Below are 25,189 nucleotides of genomic sequence, written 5' to 3'. Positions count from 1 at the left end.
GCGATGGCAGCAGCGCTATTTAACATGTCTGTGTATTCACGTACCCGCACCGACCCTTTCTTAATTCAGTGTATTTACTCTGCGGAGAGTAAGGCCTTAGACCTGCCCTGCACAGGGTCTGAGTTAAAAAAATTTTTGGCTTCGTTGTTAAACAAACGCTTCCTCCCGCACGGTTCGGCACCGAGCCCAGCATCTCCCTCGGGGCCGTTCCCGCGGGAGCCGCCTTGGGGCGCTCCCGGCTCTGCCCGCCCCTTGCCCCGCCCCGGTGAATTCCAGCCAATCGCAGCGCCCATCTGGCCGAGTCCCCGCCCCCCGTCCGCCCGCCCAGCCAATGGGAGGCGGGCCCCGCGCGGAGGTTGCCGCGGTGACGGGCGGCGGGCGCGCCGTGCCCGCGGGAGGGACGCGCGTCCCGCGGAGCGATGGAGCCGAGCCTGGCACGCGTGGATTACCTGCAGGTGGGCACGGCAGCGCCCCCACAGTGCCCCGGCACGGGGACGAGGCGATACGGCCCGCCCGGGGCCGAGGGGCCGCCGTGCCACGGGGCCTGCGAGCGGCCCGAGGCGCGTCCCGGCGCTCCGGGCCCCGCTGTGCAGCGTCTCTTGCATCCACAGGTGGGAGTCACGGCGCAGAAGACGATGAGGCTGCTGCCCGCCTCCGGGAAGAAGGCCACGCAGAAGGTACCGAGCGCCCGGTGCTTCGCTGTCTCTCATGTTCTCTGGCTCATCCTAGCGTTAATCAATTCCAGATTTCCTTAGGTATAGGACGTCATAGGGAAAGACTGTGCAACCCCATTTTGGGGGGTTTGGAAAACCTTTTTTTGGAGAAAAATAGAAAAAAACCCTAACTTTATGACTGGAAAACTTCAGAACCAGGAGGGGATTTCTGCAGTTTACAGCATTGCTGAAATCACAAGGGAGTTCTTCCATAATTCTCTATTTTGGTTTTACTAACACTTAAGACTAGAGGAGATGGCCTGAAGCTGAGATGTAATAACGTTACTGGTATACCTGATATGTTACCTGAAGTAATAACATTCCTGTTTGGATGGTCAAGCATTGGAATAGGCTGCCCAGGGAGCTGGTGGAGTCACCATCCCTGGAGGTGTTTAAGAGGTGTCTGGATCTGGCACTGGGTAGGTGCCATGGTTTAGGGATTACAGTAATAATGACAACTTGATGGTTGAACTTCATGATCTTAAAGGTCTTTTCCAACTTTGATGATTCTATAAAATATTTATTTTTAAGTATTTGTTAATTTATTTAAGGAAACCTTGTTAGGGAAACTCAATATAAATAGCTGCATTTTTTTCCCTCAGTAATAAAGTCTTAGTGTGAAAATACAACTTTTCCCAAATACGTCTTCACCTCATGGTTGCTGAGTTTACAAGTAGAAGCAGGAAATGCCTGTACTTGAACTGCTGTTCAACATCCTATTTCTAGCATTTTTCAAGATCTTTAAAGCATGTAACTAAGTAGTCTAGGGTTTTGAGTCCTTAAATATTTGAAAAGATGATTAACTTCATAATAGAGGGACTATTTACAATGACATGTAGTGACCAGACAAGGGGGAATGGCTTCAAAGTGACGAGAGAATAGGTTTAGATTAAGTATTAGGAAAAAATTATTCCCTGTAAGGGTGGTGAGGTACTGGCACAGGTTACCCACAGAAGCTGTGGCTGCTCCATCCCTGGAAGTGTTCAGAGTCAGGTTGGATGGAGCTTGAGCAACTTGGGATAGTGGAAGGTGTCCCTGTCCCTGGCAAGGGGCTGGAGCTGAGGGATCTTTAAGGTCCCTTCCAGCCCAAACCATTCTGTGATTCTGTTAAACACAGGAAGAGCATGATGTAAAACCACTGTTGTGTGCGTAATAAAAAATAATAAACAATGTATTATACTTTTGAAGGTGGTTGTTGGAGATCAGGATGGGGTCGTTACGTGCTTTGGCATAAAAAAGGGTGAAGCTGTGGTAAGTGGAAACATTGCATTTAAATTTTTGGTTTTGGAATGTTCTTCCTAGTGAACTTTGGAAGTCCATTATTTATTCACATGGCAAATGAGATGCCAGTGGAAGGTGTCTAGATTGAGCTGTGGACTGATGCCTAACTGTGGTGAGGGCATGCTGATCTCAAGCCTGGTCAAGCACAGGATTCTCCTGTTATAGTAAAAAACTAATGTGGAAAAAAAAGTAATTTCTACACATTTTGCACTTCAGTTAAGTTGGGCCTAAGCCTGGGCACATACACCCTTATTGTAATGGGACAAAAACCTGAAGAGATTCATTGAATCACCTTAGGGATTTGTACAAACTGATTGCTTTTTATGCCCAGCTCAATAAAAAATTATTTTCTTTCATGGGTTTTCTTCTCCAGGAAGTTGATGGTTAGCTCGTAAGTGTTCTATAGCAATACAAATAAATCAATGTAGACGTCTGGAATAAAAATGTAATGTGTGAGAGGGAGGGAGTGTGTGTATGTTATTCTTTAAAATAAAAAACAAACCACAAACAAAACAGCTGACAGCAGTGCTGAATTTTTCCTCTGGATGAATTAATAACAATGAAGTAATGAAGTCATAATTTATTATGTTTCAAAGCTTTTTTGTATTCATTTACTCATAAAATGCTGGGTTACTCTGTGATTTTGAAATAAATATACAGATTATTTTTGTCTGTGCACAACCCGTTGCATCTTAGTTTTGCCAGAAATTGGAAAGTAAATTTCTTATCCTTTATGTGAAAAGATTACCAGAAACATGATATTGTGATTGATGAAAATTGCTTTTCTGTTGACAGCCAGTGTTCAAGACACTACCAGGACAAAAGATCTCCAGACTGGAGCTGGGAGGAGCTCTTAATACACCACAAGAGAAAATTTTTGTGGCTATAGGATCTGAAGTCAGAGGTTTCACAAAAAGAGGGAAGCAGTTTCTTTCCTTTGAAACTAACCTTACTGAAAGCATCAAAGCTATGTATGTATGATACTTGGCGTTTTTGAGAGCTGTAGCAGATTGTTAGTTTATGATTTTATGCAATAATTTTGAGCATATTGTGTAGGTGACACTAAGTGCCGGTCCAGCTTCAGCTTGTGCTGCGACCTGTGGGAGGAATTTGGAATATCTTGGAAGTGTGGGGGGAATTGGGAGTGGTCTGGAGGCTCACACTCTGTGTGAGCAGAGCTGGGGTTATTGCCACAGTGTGTCCTGTGCACAGAGCTCCTGGAGTAAAATCTCTTTTGGCTTGTGTTGCAAGATGCTGCCATAGATAAATCAGCATAAAAAATAGAGTAATCAAATTTCTAAAAAGGTATTCTTAGGGATTTACCTGAAGATAGAGGGGAAATGTGAGAGTTGTAGAAACCACATGGTTTTAGTATTTAGAAGGAACTCTAAAAGCTGGTTCAGCTTGCAGGGCCCCATAATACTTTGGAGCTGTGAGCACAGTAGGGCATAAAAGCATAAAGGACTCTTGCTGCAGCAGAATGCTACAGGAAGTGTTTTCTTCTCCTCAGGCACATTTCAGGAGCAGATCTCTTTCTCTGTGCAAGCTACATCTATAACCATTACTGTGACTGCAAGGACCAGCACTACTTCCTCTCAGGAGATAAAATCAATGATGTTCTCTGCCTTCCTGTGGACAAAGTGAACTGCATCACACCAGTGCTTGCATGTCAGGACAGAGTGCTCAGGGTGTTACAGGTTCAAATGTCTCCTTCTTTATGTTTTATGTATGGCTTCTATGGAATTGGATTAATTATTAAGGGAACAGGGCTTAAACATCATAAGGATCAGTGTATTGTGCCTTACTTGGGAGTGTTGCTGCTGGTACATTCCCTTTCTGCTGGTCTTGTAAAGGAGAATCATTATCATAAACTTGTAAAAAATGAGGATTAATGAAACCACTGTGAACAGGCTTTGCAATTCATAGGTGGAAGCTGATGACAAATTGGTGCCTTGTAACTAAAGGTGCTCACATACATATTTAATTTCCTGAAGTCTTTATCACTTTGGGAATTCTTGCTCTCATCAATTACTGTTGCGATAAGTCTTGAGTGATATTAAGCTGTTTAACAAATTAAATTGCCAGATGAGTTCCTGGATCATTTTTAATGATAATAACATTTTAAGAGTCCTATGTTTTATTTCTACAGATTTCACCCTGTTTTAGGCATAGAAATGCTTTTCTCATAGGAGTTTGAATAAGTAAATCTTACCTTTTAGTATGATCCATAATAATTTTGTCATTATGGGACATTGGTATGTGGCTAGTGTTTTGGAGTTGTTCCTTTTTTTCTCGTTTTGGGGGATTTTTTTAACAAATTAATTGAACATTGTTTTCTTTGTCTTCAGGGGTCTAATTTGCTGTATGAAGTAGAACTTCCTGGACCACCTGCTGTTCTTGCTCTGAGCAATGGAAATGGGGGTAACAAGACTTTGAATAAACACATAATTAATAGTACTATTGTACTGTATTTTAAAGATTTTTTAGCTTGTCTTTGTTAGTCATTTTATCTTGATTTTTAAGCTGATGCTAAAAATGCAGCATAAAAGTGACTGTGCAAGGTAATTTTTTTACATATAAATGTACATAGAGATATGACTGTTGCAGACAGTTCTGAATTATATTCGCATTTAATTTAAGGCCTCTTACAACACTAGTGAGGTCTGAGGGGTCTCATTGTGTAAAAGCAAACTGGACTTCTGGGGGCCATGCTCAGATTTTGGGTTTGTGTTTCCCTTACACATGTATTTCCATAACTGGAATACATGGATGGATGAGAGTATTGAGTAGAGCTAACATAAACTGAGCCTGGAAGGTTCAAACTTAAAATAGTTTTGATCGTCCTTCCTGCTAATCTGCTCTAACCTCATAGAAATCTCTTTAGGGTGTTAATCTGGTGCTTAATTTAGTTTCAGTTAGGTTGTGTGACAAACATCCAGAGCTGGTTTGGAACAGTAGTTGTTAATTGCTGAAATTTTGGCACATCATTCACTGCTGGGTGCTTGTTGTTAAAGGACTTCTCTGGCTTTCTTCTGTCAAGTCCATTGAATGGCCTTTGTACTTCAGCCTAACTTTGCTGAAATTCATAGTAATAAATACTGACTGGTTTTTAGGCAGAACTCCAGTGCAGGGCTGCAGCCAAACACAGAATGGTGATAACCACAAGGAAATTATCAGGATGGGTGCAGTTGTCATGGATTTGTTTTCAGGTTTGAAGCCTGACAGTTCCATTGTACGTCACTAATTCAGTGTTTTCTTTTCCCATGGGCTGCAGAGTGTAAGTACACAACATTGTGAAGTTGGTGTCCTTGATTTTATCAATTCTAAATTCAGTTTCTATGTTCAGGTGATTCTGGGGAAGAAATTGTGTATGGGACTTCCGATGGGAAATTGGGTGTCATCCAGATTACTGGTACCAAGGCAATACCAAGGTGGGAAATTGGAAATGAAAAGAAGAGAGGAGGTATGTGATGTGTCTTAATTTCTTACTCTTTAGCTTTCCAGCATACCTGAGGCTTTGTTAAGAGTAGGGTAATCAGGAATCTTATTCCTAGATAACTCTGGAGGCATATTGTGATTATGTCAGTATGTGATATTAATATGACTGAGGTCTCTTTAATTCTTCTGATTTTCTGACAACTAATTTGATTCAGATTGTCTTGCTTTGGATTTTGTGTTCATATCATTTCCAGTATTCTAGCAAGCTTTTATTTTTACACTGTTTTTAAAGTGGTGTTTGTAAAACAGTGTTGATTCAAACATGATTGATTGAGATCTTTTTCATTTTTCTATTTCTAAGTGTGCATGTATTTGGCAAATACACCTGCCCAACTTATGAGATATTCAGTGGTTTTAAGGTCTCTAAAGAGTCATAATAAAGGGTTTTGTCTGAAGGGGGAATTTGTCTCCACAATAACTGATCAAAACTTTGCCAGTTTTAGCCTTGTTGTGCTGCTTCTGGAACATCTATTAGCCCCTACTGCTTTGTAAAGGACAAGATCAGGAACGGAATGTATAAATACACGTTTATTTAATTATAATAGTTATCTCTACATTATTTTCTTAAAATGCTTCTTACTATGTCCCTAGTCTTTCTGTGAATATGGAGCCAAAAAAGTTAACCTTGAGTCTGAAGCACAGGGGAGGGACTTCAGCTTTGAGGACTCACCCAGAAATTTCATTAAAAGCTGGCCAGGACTCTCTTTCTGTGTAACTGAGTGTGGCCTGTGTATTATTGTATCAGAAACTAATAAAGATGAAGCAAATGGCTTTGTTTTCTTCTTCATTAGGTATTCTGTGCATTGATAGCTTTGACATTCTGGGAGATGGAGTTAAGGCATTACTTGTTGGACGGGATGATGGAATGATAGAGATTTATAACTTTGAGAGTGCTGATGATCCTGTCCTTCGACATGATTATGTAAGTCCTCATTCTTCATACTCTGCTGGGGAAAAAAACCCATGAATTAAAAATAAAAATCTATATTTCAAAACTTAAAGGATTGTTACTGCTAAAATACGTGGTTTGGTTTTAATTTAAGAGGTTTGTAACATTGACAATATGAACTTGAAATCAGTATGGTGACATGTAAGAACCAGGAAGTGAAGTAGTTGTGATTTGAGCAAAAATCAAAATAATGTGGAGAGTGTGTATTGAAGTTTTGGCTTAGTTGACTGCTGGGTGAAACCTAATCCAGAGTTGGTCTCTGAGTGAAAACCCAAGACTGTTGTGTTTAGTCTGTGATTTACAAACTGGAAATGGAAGCTGCCAGGGCTTCACTGAACATGCTTACTTTGGTTATCAGTTGTTTAAAATAGTAATTGGATCTGGAGGGATAATTTCACTTGAGTCAGATTGCTATTTTCTGCTGGAAAAACACTGTCTATCAGTGTTTTGCTTTCAACTTCTCAATATGTTAGCTATGTGGAGTAGAATCTTCTATAAGCTTCTAAAATGAGTGCAGTGATATTTGTCTCTGCTTGAATGTGTTTATTTGAAGGCTTTGTCAGAGAGCATTTCATCAATCCAGGGTGGCTGTGTGGGAAAAGATGGCTATGATGAGATTTTAGCAGCAACATACTCAGGTAAGCTTCATTCATATCATTGACACAATAAATGCCATGTGTGGTGAGGTGATAAAATGAAGCAGGTTATGTTGTTAATGCAACTCACACCTCTTAAAAATCCATGTTGAAAAGATCTCTTCTGGTTTAATATTTACACTTGAAAAATTTTTCCTACACTTAAGCTGTGGGGATTCTATATCTTAAGCTATTCATCATGTGTTATGCACGGGCTGGCTATATTTTGGTGTAAACTGCTGCTTTAATGTGATGAATTAATGAATATGTCTGAAGGAATTATTTATGATTTTTTGATTTTTAATATATGAAAAATGTTGGTATACAAGCATGTTTTTAATTTATTTCTCCATATTTGGTGTAATTTCATTCCTTTTCAGCTTCACAGTGCTTTAAATGTGGTTCATTTTGATTTTAGTAGGAAATGAAGCTCCCCTGTGTGAGGCATCCCAGCAGCTCTTCTGTAAGCCTTGAGCTATTGGCCTGTCTGTGACAGAGGCCATGATAAACATGCTGCATTTGTCAGCTGCTAGGAACTAAAATATTACTAATTCTCTCCCTTTAATTACCTTCAGTGCTAAAAGTTAACCTATTGAAATTTCTTGTTATGAAAATCATGTCATTTGGCAAGATACAATCCTCAGTCAGTTACTGAGAAATAATGGTGTTCCAAGTACCTCTTCTAAAGATTTTTGAGTGATCAAAAGTCCCTTGCACCTGACCTCACATGAATTGTGTTGGTATGATTGGCAGTACTTGGTACTGTTGCACCCTAAGTCCTTTGTGGCTTCTTTTGGTTGGAATGTTGTAAAGATCCTGGATCACAGAAGGAAGGGAGGAAGTGAAAGCCCATGTTTCCCTGTGGGCTTTCAAAGGTGAATTCTGGTAGGATGTGGACTAGACTGGTTTTGGCAGAGAACTAGAGCTATAAGCACCCTTTCATCTCTGCATATCATGCCTGAGGTATCAGAATATAATCAATTAGTATTTGCTTTTAGAAAGAAATGTAACTTAGTAAGCAAAAGTATAACTTTTTTCAAGCAGCAGCATCCAACCTCTAAGCCCACTGAGCAGCATCCAGTTTGCTATAAACAGATTGCACAGTTTTTGTTTTGTTTTCAGTTCTGCCAGTAATTCAAGGTTTTGTGAGAAAAAATCCAACTGCTCAATTAAAAACCGTTAAAGAGGAATTTATTGCTCAAAGTACTTAATGAAAAAAAAGTAATGTTTTTCAATTTAAGCATGAAACCCATAAAAAATGATGCTCAGTGTCTAGGATTAATCCTACAAAAAAGGATGAAATTGGGCTCAATTCTCTCTACCCAGTGTGTGGAACAAACATCACTCCACACATAAAATAGCTGAGTGTAGGATTTTCTTTTTAGCTTATAAGGAATATAAACTTCATATATTGGTTTAGGCTGGCTGACAGGACTGACTACAGAACCTGTCCATAGAGAAGGTGGATCAGGTGAAGAACTTAAATTAAGTCAAGAAATGCAGAACAAGATTTCATCCTTAAGGTAATTGTGCTAGAAAGAAATTTGAATGGAAGAATGAAAATGTTAAAAGCTGAAATGTCATCTCTCCTTCCTATCTCACTGGATTTTCTTTATCACTAATATATCTAGAAGTAGAATCAAACCTTTTCGAAGTAGAAATGAATAGCAGCCTCATTTCACAGCTTTTTTCTATCTTGCCTTCACAGAATGATGTCTTAATGCTTTCTGCCTCAGTATCAGCAAGATGAAATTCCTTTCTTCCTTGCTGCTCTATAGCTTCTAAATGATGGCAGGAAGGAAGTCACTACCATATTATTCAAAATGCATTGTACTCTTGAAGGAAAAAGTTTGTCCTTTCCTGTGTCTCAAAAACCTCTTTTGGCAAGGAACATGTAAAATCCACATGTCCATGTGATAGAGTTTATATTTTATTTTTGCTAAGTACATCTAAGGGGAGCCAACAGTCACTTCTGGCTGAAAAACTGAGGACAGGAGATAAACATGATTGCCTTGAAATTTTAAACTATTTAATTTCTAGTGTAGCTCTGTAGTTGCCTTTTTTTTTGAAGACATGATGAGTGGTTTCCCTTTTCTAGGAATGAGTTGGAACAATTGCAGATAAAAGTCCTTCAGGAACGGGAGAAATACCAGCAGTCCTCTCACTCCAGCACTGCAGTTTCCTCAGTACCTGCCTTCAGTGTCAATGACAAGTTCACACTGAACAAGGATGATGCCAGCTACAGCCTCATCTTGGAGGTGCAGACAGCCATAGATAATGTCCTGGTGCAGGTCAGTGGGGCTTTGTTCTTGGTGCATTTCTTGATGCATAAATAAAACACTCAGACTTTCTAGTTCAGAAAGCCAAGTTACACCATTTTAAGGACATGCTTGTTAGGGAGCAAATACAACAAATTCATATTGAGCAGAGCAGCTTTACATTACCAAAATAGACCAAAGTGGCTGCTGTAACAGAAGATTTCTTTGTAACTTTGTGTTTGCTTTTGCATGTCCTAATTTAAACACCAATTAAATGGGGTGCACATCCTTGCTTGCTGCTTAAGTGCCCTCTGTAGTGGAAAATTAATATCAGAATGTTATGGGCCACCTGTTCCCTTCCAGTGTGGAACAGTGTCTGATTTGTGTGCAGCTGGGGAGAAATAGTCCTGCCCATTACAGCCACCTTAATTAATTATTCCTCCTACTGTATCAGCTGAGATTAATGCCATCTTTGGTAGTCAGAAAGAGTAGCAGTACTGAATTACCTATTTTGGGAAATGCATGAGGAGAAAAATGTGACAAGGAGGAATTTATGAGGTGATTTTTTCTATAACAAATGGGAAAGAAGTATTGTAGGAATTTATTTTTCACTTCTTAATAAAAATCCTGTTTTTATTAAGCATGTTACAGAGCAATGCTAAGCTACAGCTAATTTGCCACAGTATAGTATCAGATGTTTCCATAGCTAAATGAGAAATAAAACTGTTTAATCAACCTTTCATGTCTGAAAGACAGTTACAGATTTTACACTGAGGTTGTGGTAAAGCAGCCCCCCAGGAGTTCAGGACTCTGTGAAGGGAGTAAGAGAAAGATCATCATGCTACTCCAGGATTAAGTAGTAAGCTGCATGTCTGTTAGGCTTTTGCTTCTGAGATGAAGCAATCTCCTTGCCCCTCTCTCCTTCCAAAGCTTGATGACAGTTAGAGGATAAATGCACTTGGAGCTACTCAGCAATGTAAGCTCTTGCTTTTTCCCTCCTCCTGTGTTCTGCAGAGTGATGTCCCACTGGACTTGCTGGATGTGGATAAAAATTCTGCCGTTGTTAGTTTTAGCAGCTGTGATTCTGAGGTGAGTGAAACTGAAGAGGGGATGTCTGGAGAGATGGCATGATGGAAACTCTTAATATTGTGTAGCAAAAATAGAACTTGGATGCATATACCTCTGATTTAAAATACATTCAGTTAAACTGCTCATCTGGTAATTGTGGAGAGCACAGCTTCTTTAGAGGTACTGCAGAATTAGGAGCTAAAGGCAGGTCCTGATGTAAGGCAAACCTAAATATGCACAAATATTCCCTCTCTCCCTTTTTTTTGTTCCTGAGGAGGATTGTGAGAGACATAGTCAGTATTGCTCTCTTCTCTGGATTTCATAGACTCATCTACATTTACTTCCAAGTAATTTAGGTGAAAAGTGTTACATTTTTTAGTTAATTCCTAAAAATTATCTTTAGGATGTGACAGTTCTGCTGTGTGGGGAGTCAAATGTTTGCATGCCTTTTTTTATATGTTATAACTACAGACTTAAATAGTTACAGAATTCCTATTGACACTGAGGCTGGGGAGAAAATCCTGAAACCACCTTAGGATTTATTAAAATCTTCTGTAAAATCTTCTCCCTTCTAACAGTCTTTTATTTTAGTTTTAAGAACTGAATTTGCACATAATTGTTCTGCCCTGGAGCTCCCAGAAATCAGCTTTTTATTTTCAATTTTGTGCCATTTGTGATGATTAACTTAGTACTTTTTGGGGTGTACTTTTTACTGATCCTGCTTTAGCTTTTGCAAGTTGAACTAATTTTGCAGATGAGTGGGGTGGGCTGACATGCATTTTTCAGATGACAAGTAATAATCTATGTAATCTTTGTAGAGATATTAAAGAGTGTAAGAGGCTTTGGTTGTATTCTTCTTAGAGAATTTTTTTTTAACTCTATCATAATTAAAACTAATTGGAACCTTCAAGGGAACCAAGGATTGCTTTTTAAATACCTGTGCATGCATAGCAAAAACTTCACTGTAACATAGCTACAGTTAAAAAATACTAGTAGTGTATTTGTGACTCCAGAGACCTATTTTGTATTATTTTCTTGTTTAGTTCTTTTTTTTTTTCCTTTTCCTTTTTTCAGCCAAATAGCAACTTTCTTCTTGCAACTTACAGATGCCAAGCAAATACTACAAGACTTGAACTTAAGGTAAAATGCTCAAAAATATGTTCCATAAAATTAATGGTTAGTCCTGCTTTGGAATGAAGAGTTCTCCATGTGGATCAGTCAAATTTCTACTGCTGTTTTTTTTCCTGAGACCTTCTAACCTCGGGCTTGTGTTCCTTTTTATCTGTCTTTAGGATTTCTAAGGGCTTCTAAAAATATGTCAGAGGAGAGCCTGGGATCTTTCTGAGTGTCCCTAAGATGAAAGCAGTGGGGACACCACAGATTGGGGAAACACAGGATTCTGAAGGCAATGTGTGGAACTTAAAACTGAGGGAGGTGTGGGAGAGAAAGCTCTGGCACTGTTTATACTCTGAAGTGTTTGAAGGAAGTTAAATTGGGAACTAACAAGAGAATATAGGCTCAATTTGTATTTTGGAGAGGAAGCAAATCCTATCATCCCATGCTTATTATAGTTAAAGGCATGTGGGTGTTTTGGAATTTATTTTTAAGGATCCACCAAATTCATACATTTTATGGCAACCACCACAGGAAATAATGAAGGAAATCCTGATTAGGAAAATCCTCAGCATGCCCACAGGCATGAGGTTTTCTCTTTTTTACTGCAGCCTTCTAATCTGATACAGGTTTATGTAAAACTCTCAATTTTTGAGGCTTTTTATTTTAACTGATCAGAAAATGAGTTAGAGGGTGTTACTTTATTAATATTCATCTAATACAGCAGCACTTCACTGGACTATGTTCCATTTAGTTTTAAACTCATCTTCTTTATTTATAGTGGCACTATCAAGTAAATATAGTACTATAAAAATTCGTGGAATACTAGTGGCTTTCTTTAACACACTTTGAATATTCACTAAATTTCCAAACAGTGGTAAAATTATCTTTTCCCTTTGTTTCTTCTCTGTGGGTTCTTCTTTCCTCTCTGCAGGTTCGCTCGATTGAAGGACAGTACGGGACACTTCAAGCGTATGTAACTCCAAGAATCCAACCAAAAACCTGTCAAGTTCTTCAATATCAAATTAAGCCACTTTCACTTCACCAGAGAACTCATTCTATTGACCAGGACAGGTACGTGCAAAGGAAAATCAATACCTTTTTTCACTTGGAAAAAATGACACAAGGCAGCTGAAAGGTTTGCTCAGTAAACTTATGGATGGAATTTCTAAGCCCTAACCTACACTTTTGAGCCTGTAGTTCCATTTCATGGATTTCCTAATAGAAATAATGGATTGAATGGGTTCCTTGCCACTCTTGTTTTGGGGCTATTTTTCATTTTTCTGCCCTGGGTTACAGTTCAGCCCCATGTGTTAGTAAAGCTGAGGGTGTGGTAGAAAGGAAGCTTTCCTCTGTAGGTAACTGTGTGTTTTCAGTTTCAGCCTCATCCTCTGCTCCACCCTTTTCCTCTATTTTTTTTCTCACAGCTAACTTGGCCCCAAAACTAAGCCAAGACTTTTTTACCTTTATATCTCTTATAGGAGTTTTGTATTTTACACAATTTCTCATGGATTTTTGCCCACCTCGCTAGCATCTCGTATTGTCTCCAAGGATCTGCTTGTTCAAACCAAAACTGAAAGACTGAAGGGAGGATACCAAAGGCTTCGGTGTGCAAATGAGCTCCACCATGCCTTGTTCTTGATAAAAATGCTACATCTGAGGTTTACAGCATGGGAGGCTCTCGAGGCTCTGTCTTAGTCATATTTGCTCTTGTCAGTTATTTACCTTTGTCCCAAATTTCAGGTTTAACAACTTGCAGTGGGACATGAAAAACTTCAACTTGTTTTTTTTGCTTAGATCTGGCATGCCTAGTGGGAGGTAAAACTTGAATATGCATGTAGCTTTGCATTTTGATGTACAGAAAAATAGCTGTAATCTGCAATATGTATCTGTGCTTAGGGAGACATCTGATTTTCTACAGGGTGCTGATGAAAAGGAAACCACCACATGGAACTGAACTTGTTTTACATGGACAGTGTCCCTCCTTCTTAACTGTTACCTGTCCTTTTTCTCTTCTCATTTCACAATGCCACAGGCCCATGAATACACTGATGCTCAAAGGCCAGTTCAGTTTTGCTGAAATTCACTCCTGGGTTGTGTTTTGCTTGCCTGAGGTACCTGAAAAGACTCCTGCTGGAGAGTGCATCACCTTTTATTTTCAGAACACTTTCCTGGGAACACAGCTTGAAAGTACCTACAGGTAAAATAGAATTACTAAACCTAATGCATGCATGTGTGTTCAAGTTCATATATTTTAAACTGTTCTTCTTTTATAGAAAAGGTGAGGGATATTTTAAATCTGACAACATCTCTACAATATCCATCCTCAAAGATGTGCTTTCCAAAGAGGCTACTAAAAGGAAGATTAATCTCAACATATCATATGGTAAAAATTCTTCTCTATTTTGTTGTCCTTCAGTTCATCTGTTATTCCCATAAATGGAATATGTAGTACTCATTTGCTTGTTGGGGTTCTTTTTTACTCCCTGCTAGATGTAAATGAAGAATCTGTAAGGCACACATTAAAGCTTATCCACCCTAAATTAGAGTATCAGCAGCTGCTGGCCAAGAAGGTGCACTTAATAGATGCTTTGAGAGTAAGTACCTGAGATCTTGGCGTTGGATCTTTATGGGGGGTTATGCTGTCAGATAAACTAAACCATGGCTCAAGTCAGGTGTGTATCATTTGGGGTCTGTTCCCTTAAATTAAATTAAAGCATGTATTTGAAGTGTCTAGGAGAGAAATTTCTTCAATGAAAATTCTCTTTTTTACTGTATAACTAGTGAATAACATGTAGGATTATTGAAGATGCTTAAATTGGATGGTAGGAGGGCAGCCAGCTTTATCATCTAATGTTCTCTCCTAGCCTGCTGTTATTTTCCAGCTCTTTCTGTCCCTCTTCCCACTAACATTTATAGTTTTTTAGGTCACCCAGGCCAGATGCAACTTCTTTGCTTTGGAACTTCATCCCAGTGTCTCATAATTTCTAAATCATCTGCTTTTGAATCTTTTGCTTAATACCTTCCTCAATAGCCTTTGGGAGGTACCAGTTAGGCAGCTCATCTCAGCTCTTAGACTTTTTTCCCCAACAACCAGGATTTTCCTGTCAAAAGCTCACTATCATCGAGTTGGCATTTATTATTTAAGGGGAGGGGAGGTGAAAATGTTCAGCCAGTTCTCTTTTGTCCTTTTGGGGGACTCAAATACTTGTCAGAGCTCTTAAGATAGCAGAAAAGCTGGCTACCAGTGAGAACAGTGTGAATCTTTATTATCACTGAAAGAGTTTTACTTGGGCTTGGTTTGGGATTTAAACAATATTTTTTGGGCAAACCAGGGATTTAAACAATAATAGAGAATTAATTCTTATTGCACATTGTCTGTGCAATAATAATGGTGTTGTGCATCTTGTTTGTTTTAGACATCAAATCTTTGACAAATTTTTTAGTCACTCATTTTTTGCATGGTAACTTATTGACAGGCAGTAAAATAATCTAATGATGGATGAAAGCTGTTTTCCCAGCAGACTCACAGTGCACAACATCATTACCTCTTGTCTAGAAGAGAAGTGCCTTTCTCTGGAGGATAAAAAGATCTGTACTATCAACCATCCCAAAATGGTGTGCTGATAGACTGAGGCTTTTTAGAAGAGGCATTCAAAACTTTTTGCTGTCACAAATTGAGTGATACTTTCAGAGTTTACTTTTACCTTCAGACTTCACTGAATGCTACACTGTAAGAATTCACTTATTCTAAAAATGAAGGTATGGTCAAGGCTTGAGTCTGCATGGTGTGATCCTGTTCTGGCTCAGAGCTGGAAGCTGAAATAAGCAGGAATTTGAGAATCTAGTCTATGAAGTGACATCAGGCATTTCATTAGCAGACTAGAAAATGAGGCACTCTGAAAATAACACTTGCTAGTTTAGAAGGGGATTGTCTTCCCTTTGAAGTACTTTGTTTGACATATCTAAGCTTCATTTCTTCTGCATTAGCTGCTCTTATGATACGTACCTGCTGTTAGTTCTTACCATTTTAAACTGTCTTTGAGGAATTACAAGTCCATGAAGGCAATGTGGACTTCCTGCTCCCAAAATACCGCAGCATTTTGGAAGAGGCAGATCAGCTGCTGGAGGAATACAAGAGACAACCTGCACATCTCGAGAGACTTTATGGTTAGTGGATAATTCAGCTTTATTTAAATGGGGCTTAACATCCAGAGACATGGCTGAAATAGCTGCTTATATTTAGATGATTCTTGTCTTTATGGACATGGTTAAAGATGGTGTTCAAATTCAGGATGGCACTTAAGAATGTATACAAGTTAAGTGGCTTGGATTTGTTTACAATTAAACCATTGTTTAAAATGTCAACTTTAAAAACTCTTCTAACTGGAATATTTGGTACATAATCATGAGTTAAAAGTAGAGAGACCTCCTACTGAAAATAATTCCTGGAATTTTACCTTTACAGGTATGATCACAGACCTCTTCATAGATAAATTTAAATTTAAAGGCACCAATGTGAAAACCAAAGTTCCTCTCCTTCTGGAAATTCTGGATGGCTGTGATCAAGATGGATTGATCGCTTTTTTTGATGCTGCCTGACAAGGAAAAAGCAGAGTAATTTTTCTGGTTTTAACCAAGGCATTTCGGTATCAAGTCAAAACCACTTTTACTCTTTTGTTGTACTGTCAGTTCTTAGGTTTTATTCATATTTATTACCATATTGGATACAGTAGGAAACTTCATATCAACTGTTGTGCATGTTAACTGTGTGCAGAGGTTTTATGTATGTACAGTGTTAATACCTCAAGAAAGATCAGATGTAAATACCAAACATCCTTTTGGCAAAAATGTTTTCACTACTGTTTAGGATGACGTGGAGTAGCCTGTCCCCCAGCTGCAAGAATGGATGAAGAAACTGGTTTCCAGAAACTTGGATGGATTTGGAAGAAATCTGTGTATTTAAGCTGTACCTAACTTAGTTTTTCCTGTCGTGTTGAGAATGTGGTGTGAGAATCTCACCAGACTTGATGTAGCTGGTGTGTACAGAGGGGGGGAAACTCTGAATTTTAGACTGATGACAGCTCCATTTAAAGCCACATTTGTTTAGGAATGGATGGCATTAAACTTCCTCAGTGCTTCTCCAGCCTCCCTGTGCTTCATTTCAAAACCCCACCTACTTTCTCACTTGGTTTTATTTAAAATTAGAAGAAATGAAGCAACCAGCAGAGACAGATCTGTTTGCAAGTCAAAAAGATCAACTCCATTGAAGTGACACAGAATCACTAAGGGTGGAAGAGACCTTTGAGATCATCAAGTCCAACCACCAACTTGTCATTATCACTGTAAGCCCTGGACTACATCCCCCAGCCCCATATCCAGACACCTCTGAAACACCTCCAGGGCTGGTGCCTCATCCTAACAGTGATAATTTTTTTCCTAATTGTCTCACCTGAGGATGAGACAGGTTACCTGAAGAAGCTATGGATTCCCCATCCCTGGAAGTGTTCAAGGCCAGGTTCAATGGGGCTCTGAGCAGCCTGGTCTAAGATGAAAGGTGTCCCTGCCCAGAGCAGGCTCCTTGGAACACGAGTACCTCTGTGGTCTGCGATTCTTTGATAATCGAAAGATTATTATGGTCTCATCCTGAGGCCATTTCCTCTTGTCGCCGCGCGGCGGGCACCTCACTCTCCTCTCGTTTCAGAGAGCTGGAGAGAGCGAGGAGGTCTCGCCCTGAGCCTCCCTTTATCCCGGCCCCCCCCCATCTCCCGGCACACGTTCAGGAGCCCGGCTGGGCAAGCTCCAGCTCGCTTCCCACACACGTTTCCCGGCGGGAACGCCCGAGACTCTTCTCTCCCTCCCTTGGGCGGGCGCGGGGCCTGCTGTCCCCGGCAGCCGCGTTCCCTCCCCGTGGGCTCCCCGCCCTCCGCGTCCGCCCGTGTCTGTCTGTCCGTCCCTCTGTCCGCCCCATCCGGCGCGGCCGTGACGCCGCGCTCGCCCATTGGGCGGTTCAAGAGTCGCGGGCTACTTGAACGGCGCGGGCGGCTCCAGGCGCGCCCGTCCCCGGCCCCGCCGCTCCGGCCCCGCCGTCCCCTCCGCCGCGCTCCCCCCCGGCTCCTGCTGCGGCCATGCTGGCGGAGCAGGAGAACCAGGAGAACGTGCCCCCGCCGGCGGCCGGCAAAGCCGCGGCCCCGCCGCCCGCCGCCGGCACCCGCGTGGCGCTGGGGCTGCTGCGGGGGGCGCAGCAGCGCGCCGGGATCCCGCTGCAGGTGAGGGGGGAGCGGCGGGAGCGGGGCGGTGTGGAAGGGGCGGCGGCGGGAGCTGTCAGGGCCCGGCGCTGACGGCCGCTCTCCCCACAGGCGGCGCGGGGCGGCTGCGAGGGCCATGGAGCGGCGGCGGGGCTGCAGCAACACCAACACCAGCCCTTCTCCGTCCATGTGGACGAGCCCGACGGGGAGCGGGAGCCGCGGCGGCAGCGGGGCGTCCCGGCCGGGCAGAAGGAGGAGGCGGCGCTGGGGCTGCGTGCGGCCGTGTGTACCCTGGGCGAGCGGCGGCCCCTGGCTCCCCTGGGCAACGCCATGGAGCTGAGCTTCGGTACGTGAGAGCTCGGCCCCGGGGCGCCGTGCAGGCCGCGTCCCACCTGCTCCCCTCAGGGCCCTGCCTGCCCCCGGGCAGCGAGGAGGAGCTCGACCAGGGAAGGGCTCCCAGAGCCAGCTGCAGGGCTGTGGCCTGGGACGCGGGCTGGTTTGGTTCCTTTGAGCCTGCCACCAGGATGCAACAGCTCTTCCATGCAGCTGAGCCTCTGCGTTCTTATCCCCTGCTGTTTTAGGCCGTTTTGTAATTTATAACTTTAACTATCAGTACTTCATGAGAGAAGCCAGATTACAGACAAAATCAACCCATAAAGCCTCGCCCTTTGCTACCACTACAGAGTTAGAAAGGGACTTTACCCAGATCCCAGGATGTAAAAGGTTTTTCTGCCAGTTAGTGGTGCAAGTGTTTTGAGCTCTTTCCAGTATGTGAAAAATGGGAACTGCCAGATCCATCTTCTGTAGCACGTGTCTGAATATCTGGGGGCTGGTTTTTCTCCGATCCGCTTAGGGAGGCTACAAAGAGCTCCGGCACCCCTGCCCTGTTTTAAGACACAATCTAAGCTTGCAGGATCCACATCTATGTTACAAGGTAACACAGGGTGCACTGAGCACTACATAATTGCAAGAGAGTTTTCCATCTCTTTATTCTTAGCGGGAAGAGGAGAAAGGGGAAGGGGAAAACTTCCCTGTTGCCCCAACATTTCACTTTCGTAGAGCCTCCCCAACTCCCAGTCCAGCTGAGTGAGCCTGCACAAGGTTCCCTGTGCTGTGAGGAAATGATGTGATGGTGCCCATTTTAACATGGCTGTTATCCTCTGCTTAGATTCTCCAAGTATTATGGATATGTCAATAACCTCAGAAACAGAAGAGAAAGCACCAAACGTTAATAACGTGCCAGACTATATCAGTGAAATCCATTCATACCTGAGGGAAATGGAGGTGAGCTGCTGTCCCTTTTCTTATTTGCATACAGCCCATGGGGGAAGAGTTTGGGGTGGAGAAATGTATCTGAACATGAGTTACCAAGACAGTGACTAAATTAGAGTTTGCTAGAAAGGGAGAAATAAGAGCACGGGACTGGTTTATTGTGATAAAGTTTATTGTGCCACGCACAAGCTGGGAAGCAAGATTACAGAAATAGAACTTACTGATCCTAAACTTACCAGTGTTTACTTCTGATTTGTTAAACTGTGATAAATGGAGTTTAAACAGTTGCTTCCCTACCAGCACGTGGTCCAGCCTCAACTCTTATCTGTCATCTAAACCTACAGGTGAAGTGCAAGCCCAAAATAGGTTACATGAGGAAGCAACCTGATATCACAAACAACATGCGGGCTATTCTTGTGGACTGGCTGGTGGAAGTTGGAGAAGAATACAAATTACAGAACGAAACCCTGCACTTAGCTGTGAATTACATTGATAGGTTTCTTTCTTCCATGTCTGTTTTGAGAGGGAAACTTCAGCTTGTGGGTACTGCAGCTATGCTGCTCGCATCGTAAGTGAAATTGCTTCATTTCAAGTTCCACCTGCTGGTTCCATACAGATGAAAATCTTGTGGCTGTTCTGTTGCCTAGAGCAGGATTGACCTGGGAGGGCTTCACAGTAGGATAAAAATCAGGAGTTATCCATCTAAAAGCTTGGCAGTTATCTTTGAAGTTTGCCCCTAAAGTGAGGATCTGTTATTTCCAGCTGCAGCTGTCGGCATCTAAAACAGTATTTGAGGGAATATGCCTAAGGCATGTGAAAAGCAAATTGTGCTTGCCCCCTTTGCTAACTCAGTGGGTTATTCTGGAGTTTCAGTGACTCCAGGTACTAAATTCCTTAGTCCTGATTTATCATGCTGTTGTAGCTCTAATTTCAAATCCTGGTGATTCAAGAGCTACTGAACCAACTGCAGCAAACTTGTTTGGCACCAGTGCCCAGCTCCTTCTCAAGTCAGAATTTAAATGAGCATTTCATTGAATATTGGTGGTTTTCTAGTACTCAATTATTTACTCATAAACATTTCTCCTGGCAGAAAGTTTGAAGAGATCTACCCTCCTGAAGTAGCCGAGTTTGTCTACATCACAGATGATACCTACACCAAGAAGCAGGTCCTAAGGATGGAGCACTTAATTCTGAAGGTTTTGTCATTTGACTTGGCGGCTCCAACAATCAACCAGTTCCTCACCCAGTACTTCCTACACCAACAGACGGATGCTAAAGTGGAGAGCCTGTCCATGGTAAGTAGGAATTCCTAGCTCAGCTCATGTAATTAGAGAGTTTTATTGCAGATACTTATTGCACATGTATGTATATATGTCTAACTTATGTACACCTTATGAATTGGGCTCCTCCAGAAGTGGTGCCCCACTGCTGGGAACTAACACTCCTATTGCCACTTTCTGTTTGGGATACTCCATTCTTATCGGAGGCTGGCACTTGGCCTGGCTCAAGCATGCACCCTTATTCAGAGGAGGCAGAGATTAATGAACTTGAAATTGGGGCTTGTTGCACTGCTAGATAGATGTTTCCCTCTCTCTTATCTACAGCTGCCACACCTACCCACACACACTTTGGCAAAAAAGGACTCTCAGTTTGGTTTTCTTCTCAACCAGCAGCAAGCTCTAAATCCAGAGACTAATTTCTAGAGCAGAGCACAGATAACCTTTCAGCTGAAGTTATAGTAAATCCAAGCTCTCTGGTAGGTACCAGAGGTCCTAAACACAAGTCTTTGTCTTTCTGTGCAAAGGTCAGACCTGAATAACACTCTTCCCTCTAGTTCTTTTATGTTTGTAAATATAAAATGTACTGGGAAAGCATGTGTTGGGAATGCTGTTTGGCAGTAGCTAGCAGGAGATGCTTAAAGAGAAAGTAAATGGAAACTGATAAAAGATGTCCTTCCAGCTGATGGCAGGATTGGAAGCTCAAGTTAGGGTTCTAGAGCAACTGTTAACTTTTGGAAGGAGATGATTCCCTTTTTCATTTCTCTTGCAGTACCTGGGAGAGCTGAGTCTAATTGATGCTGATCCTTACCTGAAATACTTGCCATCAGTTATTGCTGCTGCAGCATTTCATCTGGCAGGTTACACACTCACTGGACAAAGCTGGGTACGTAGCATTCCAGCGTGAGCCTTCACAGGCCTCTGTGTGTGCTCAATGTATTTGTACTCAGTTCTGAGTGCTGGGCCTGGGCTCCAGGAATTGCAGCCCCTCTGTGCTCCTGGACTCTTAATTAGGGATTGCTCCCTGTGGCATTTGAAAAATGGGGTGGCGGGGGTGAGGTGTAAATATGGTTCAACGGGAAGCTGAAAATTCCACCACTGGCGATCAGCATAAGTGAACAGCAACATTCAAATGTCCCTCACCCTTTCTTTTTTCCCCTCAGCCTGAATCCCTGTGCAAAGTAACGGGCTACACCCTTGAAGACATCAAGCCTTGCCTCATAGACCTACACAACACCTACCTCAAAGCAGCCCAGCACACACAACAGTCCATAAGGGAAAAGTACAAGAGTACCAAGTGAGTACCTGTGGAGGTGTTAATGTCTGATTTGTCCAAGCATGTAAGTGCCTGGCAGGGTGTGGGTGTGGGATATATACATCTTTTGAGTCTTCAGGCAGACTCAATTAACCAAGTTCACCTCTTCAGTGAGAGGGTGACAAGACACTCCTTGGGTTTTTTACATGGTGGTTTGTCAGGTAATACTTTCTCTTGCTGCCTGAACTGTCAGGTAGAAACTGGAGGAATTTCCTTGACATTCCTACAGTTGGGTGATACCTAATGCTCCTGAAAATCTGCATGGGGCATGGCAGCCAACAAGCCCCAGAATGTTTCCTGCCTGCCTGGTAGGAAATGTGCTTTGCTGCAGTTATGCTGCTCTTTGTGGCAAAGAGCTCTTGAGCAAGATGACATCCTGCCTCTTTTGTTCCCTCTCTAGGTACCATGGAGTATCTCTCATTGACCCACCAGACACACTAAACTTATTGTAGTAATCAAGAGACTGATCTTTTTAAGAGATGTATATTACCAGGAAATGATGTACAGTTTTAAACATGGTTCAGGATCCTAGATATGATCACTCAGAACATGAACACAGGCTTTGATGACTTCAATTATGAAGTTTAGTTTCATGTGGTTTTAATGTAAATCTTTTGTACATGCAATCTTGTTAAGAGTTTTAGCTGTGTTTTTATCAAAATGTTCTCTTCAGGCACAGAATTAACCATGCAGGCCACGTGAAGTCTGAGACTGCTTATCTAATTATAGACTAAAAGTTAATACTAGCAGTGCGTTATTATAGTAGGGCTTTTTCTCCTTCTGAGTAAGAAAGATTTGGTCCCCACAGAGTATCAGTAGCATTTTTATTCTGTCTAGTTTAAACTGAGACTTAGCATAGATCCAAAACATTGCCTTAATGGCTACAAAACTGGAAGAAACTCTCTGGCCACGAGGAGAGCTCCTTGCTGGAACCGACTCATGAAGATCTTTAGGACGTGCCCCAGTTGCTGTATAACGTAGTGCCAGATGCTTCATCAGGGGAAAGAAAGGCTGAATGCTCTGCTGCAGGGACTGCACAGTTAAAACCCCTGCACCAGTTCATACCTTGTGCTTCCACTACGCAGAAAATGGTCTTGCTGTCAGTATCTTCTGGTCCAAGTGTAAAACTGATACTAATCTAAACCCATGGAGTTCCCACTGATGTGTTGGCTGTCCCAAAAGTCCATTGATGCCTACTGAGAGCATTAGTCCTCAATCTGCTTGCCTTGTACCTCTTTAGGGGTGATGGAGAGGTGAAACTGCAGTGGGTTGAGCTGCTGCTCTGTGGCCTCAAGAGCAGGGAATGTCTTCTGACATGGATGGGCTGCATGCAGAGCAGCAGGAATTCTGTACGCCCCTCACGCTTGGGAGGAGCCCCTCTTGGCACACAGCAAAAATGTGCCATGTTGTTCCTTAGTTCTGGAATTGTTACACCAGCAAACTGGCATTCAATCAGCATTAGATCAAGTGGATGTTTACCTTCAGCCTGTGTAAATGGAGTGATGCTGCCCTGTACTGCTGCTGTTGGCATGTAAAGCAGCGAGTGCATGCAAGTGGGCTGAATTGAGCCATTTCCAGGTTGGCTAATAAACAGTTTTTGTATCTGATGTTAGTGGTCTTGCCAAGAGCTTAAAATCACTGAGGGGTACTGCTGTCATCTTAAACTGGCATTCATTTCTAAAGCCTTTTGGCAAGGGCTACCCTGTGAAACCTGTGCCTCTTCAACTTGGAGTGGGTGCTGTCTCTGGTTATCTGGGCACCCAGCAGTATAAACTCCTCCTCACAGATGTCCAACAGCTGTTTGGGTGTGGGCTATTTGAAATAACTTTTTTCAAAGCGTCATCTCTGTCAGGCTGAGCAGCAGCTGTTAATGAGAAAGAACTCCTTGTCTCATCCCAGCAGCTACAAAGTTACTCCTCTGCCCCCACCCTTGTGCTGCTGCCTGAGCCTTCCCTGAACCACCCCAACTACAAAACCAACGGTGATCAAAATTCTGGTTGAAATAAGCAGCAGGAGTGGCCTTTTTGGCCAATCTGATCTTCTTAGGATGCGCTTGGACTTTTATGCGTGTTCTAATGGTTAATGAAGAACCACATTTCATTGGCCAACAGCCTTTGTTTAGAAAAATTTCAGTGGGCTGCTACTGAAATGCTAAAATGAATTTGGGACAGCCTGTGCAGTGTATCATGTCTGGTGCTTGGGGTTGGAAACACTTTAACCTTGCAGGACAGGGAGTTTGCACAGGGAGGAATGTGTTTTTCACTGTGACCTTGGAAAGGCAACTGGCAACGCTGACTGCTAGCAATTACTTGAAGGTTCCAGGCCACAGTGCTCTTCCTGGGAAACTGGGTTCTGCCTTCCCCTTCCTTTCTGTGGTGTATTCCAAGACCACTGAGAAATATCAACATTGGAGGGGTAATTTAAAGGCAGCTTATGAAGTATTTTCTCCAGAAAAGGAGCAAGTAGCAGTACTTTAGGTGAAAAGACTTCAGTGGGTTTTAGTATTAATTTAGTGCTTAATCAAAGAGCTGAGCTCAAGTTTCAATGGAATTTGTTCCCATAGCATGGAGGAAAATTCTTCCATGCTCCCTGAGCTTTATCTTCACCATTATCAACCCGACTTCCTCTGCAGCCTAACAAAAAATCTCCAGTCAGGGGCTGGCATCTCTGCCCAGCATGACAATGTTCCTTCTTCCTCAGGGCAGCTCTTGCTTCTGCTATTAAGTGCTATCTTTTTCCACCTTCTCATTTTCCAAAGTTAATATGGGACAATTCCAGCTTTTGCTTCTATGCCATGAACAAAATATCCCAGGTTGTACTGTACTACTGTTAAGCCTATCCAGGTTAACTTCTGATCATTTCCAACTCAAGGCTCTAAGGAATACAGGGATGTTACGTGTGAAGAAGGGAGAAACAGCAGTGCAAAAAATACTGTTCTTTTTTCTGAAGAAGTTTACAGTCTTGTGGTACTACAGAACTACGAAGGAACTGCATCTTCACCCATTTTTGTACTCAGGACAGTGACTTTGGGTTGGAAGAACTGACACTAAGAAAATGCACTGATTTAGCTCCTGGAGAAAAGAAGTTTTGTGTGTTGGTCCCTTCCTGAAAGAGCACAACTTGATTCAAGCTTTGCCTGGCTGGGAGCAATGTTATATACATATGGTTTGGGTTTTTTTTTTTTTACATTAAGTTTTTAACCTGATTTGGGGAATGTAAAATCTGCAACAGTAACTTCTCTCCTGTTCACAGCTCATGTAACACTGAGGTCACCTGTAAAATAGCCCTGCTTCACTCTGTAAATATGTGTGTGTTTCCAGGGTCACTTGTTTGCTAACAAAGTGCCCAGATCAGGTATTTTGCAATCCTCCTTGTCTCTTTGTTTTGCCTGATCCTAAACTGAGAGCATAACTCTTCGCCTATAGTTCAAGAAGCATTCCTGTCTGTTGCATGTAATATTTAAGTAAACTTTTAAAGAAACTCCACTGCTGAAGTTCTGTGTTAGTTTGTTAAGTCCATGCATTTCTGCTGATTTTCATACAAAGTGGTCCGGGTACAAGCT

At 42.1% G+C, this 25,189-nt stretch overlaps 2 protein-coding genes across 2 annotated transcripts; both read left to right on the top strand.

Moving 5' to 3' along the window:
* The first annotated feature begins 55 nt into the window (after positions 1-55).
* Positions 56-16,657, top strand: BBS7 (Bardet-Biedl syndrome 7). Its single transcript, XM_071452496.1, has 19 exons — positions 56-455; positions 612-677; positions 1,902-1,964; positions 2,790-2,965; positions 3,505-3,691; positions 4,343-4,415; positions 5,341-5,457; positions 6,284-6,414; positions 6,995-7,079; positions 8,497-8,599; positions 9,175-9,367; positions 10,349-10,423; positions 11,477-11,542; positions 12,450-12,589; positions 13,551-13,715; positions 13,792-13,901; positions 14,009-14,112; positions 15,562-15,685; positions 15,984-16,657. The coding sequence occupies exons 1-19, from the start codon at positions 420-422 to the stop codon at positions 16,115-16,117; spliced, it is 2,148 nt and encodes a 715-aa protein (XP_071308597.1). The 5' UTR covers positions 56-419; the 3' UTR covers positions 16,118-16,657.
* Positions 16,658-17,438: 781 nt separating this feature from the next.
* On the top strand, positions 17,439-25,181 carry CCNA2 (cyclin A2). Its single transcript, XM_071452492.1, has 8 exons — positions 17,439-17,784; positions 17,875-18,109; positions 18,932-19,047; positions 19,380-19,603; positions 20,126-20,330; positions 21,085-21,198; positions 21,476-21,609; positions 22,028-25,181. The coding sequence occupies exons 1-8, from the start codon at positions 17,644-17,646 to the stop codon at positions 22,077-22,079; spliced, it is 1,221 nt and encodes a 406-aa protein (XP_071308593.1). The 5' UTR covers positions 17,439-17,643; the 3' UTR covers positions 22,080-25,181.
* Positions 25,182-25,189: the final 8 nt, after the last annotated feature.

This window comes from Agelaius tricolor, unplaced genomic scaffold (assembly GCF_023055355.1).
Source record: "Agelaius tricolor isolate 1412-34295 unplaced genomic scaffold, bAgeTri1.0.p SCAF_34, whole genome shotgun sequence".
NCBI lineage: Eukaryota > Metazoa > Chordata > Aves > Passeriformes > Icteridae > Agelaius > Agelaius tricolor.
This window is presented reverse-complemented; position numbering and strand designations above follow the sequence as displayed.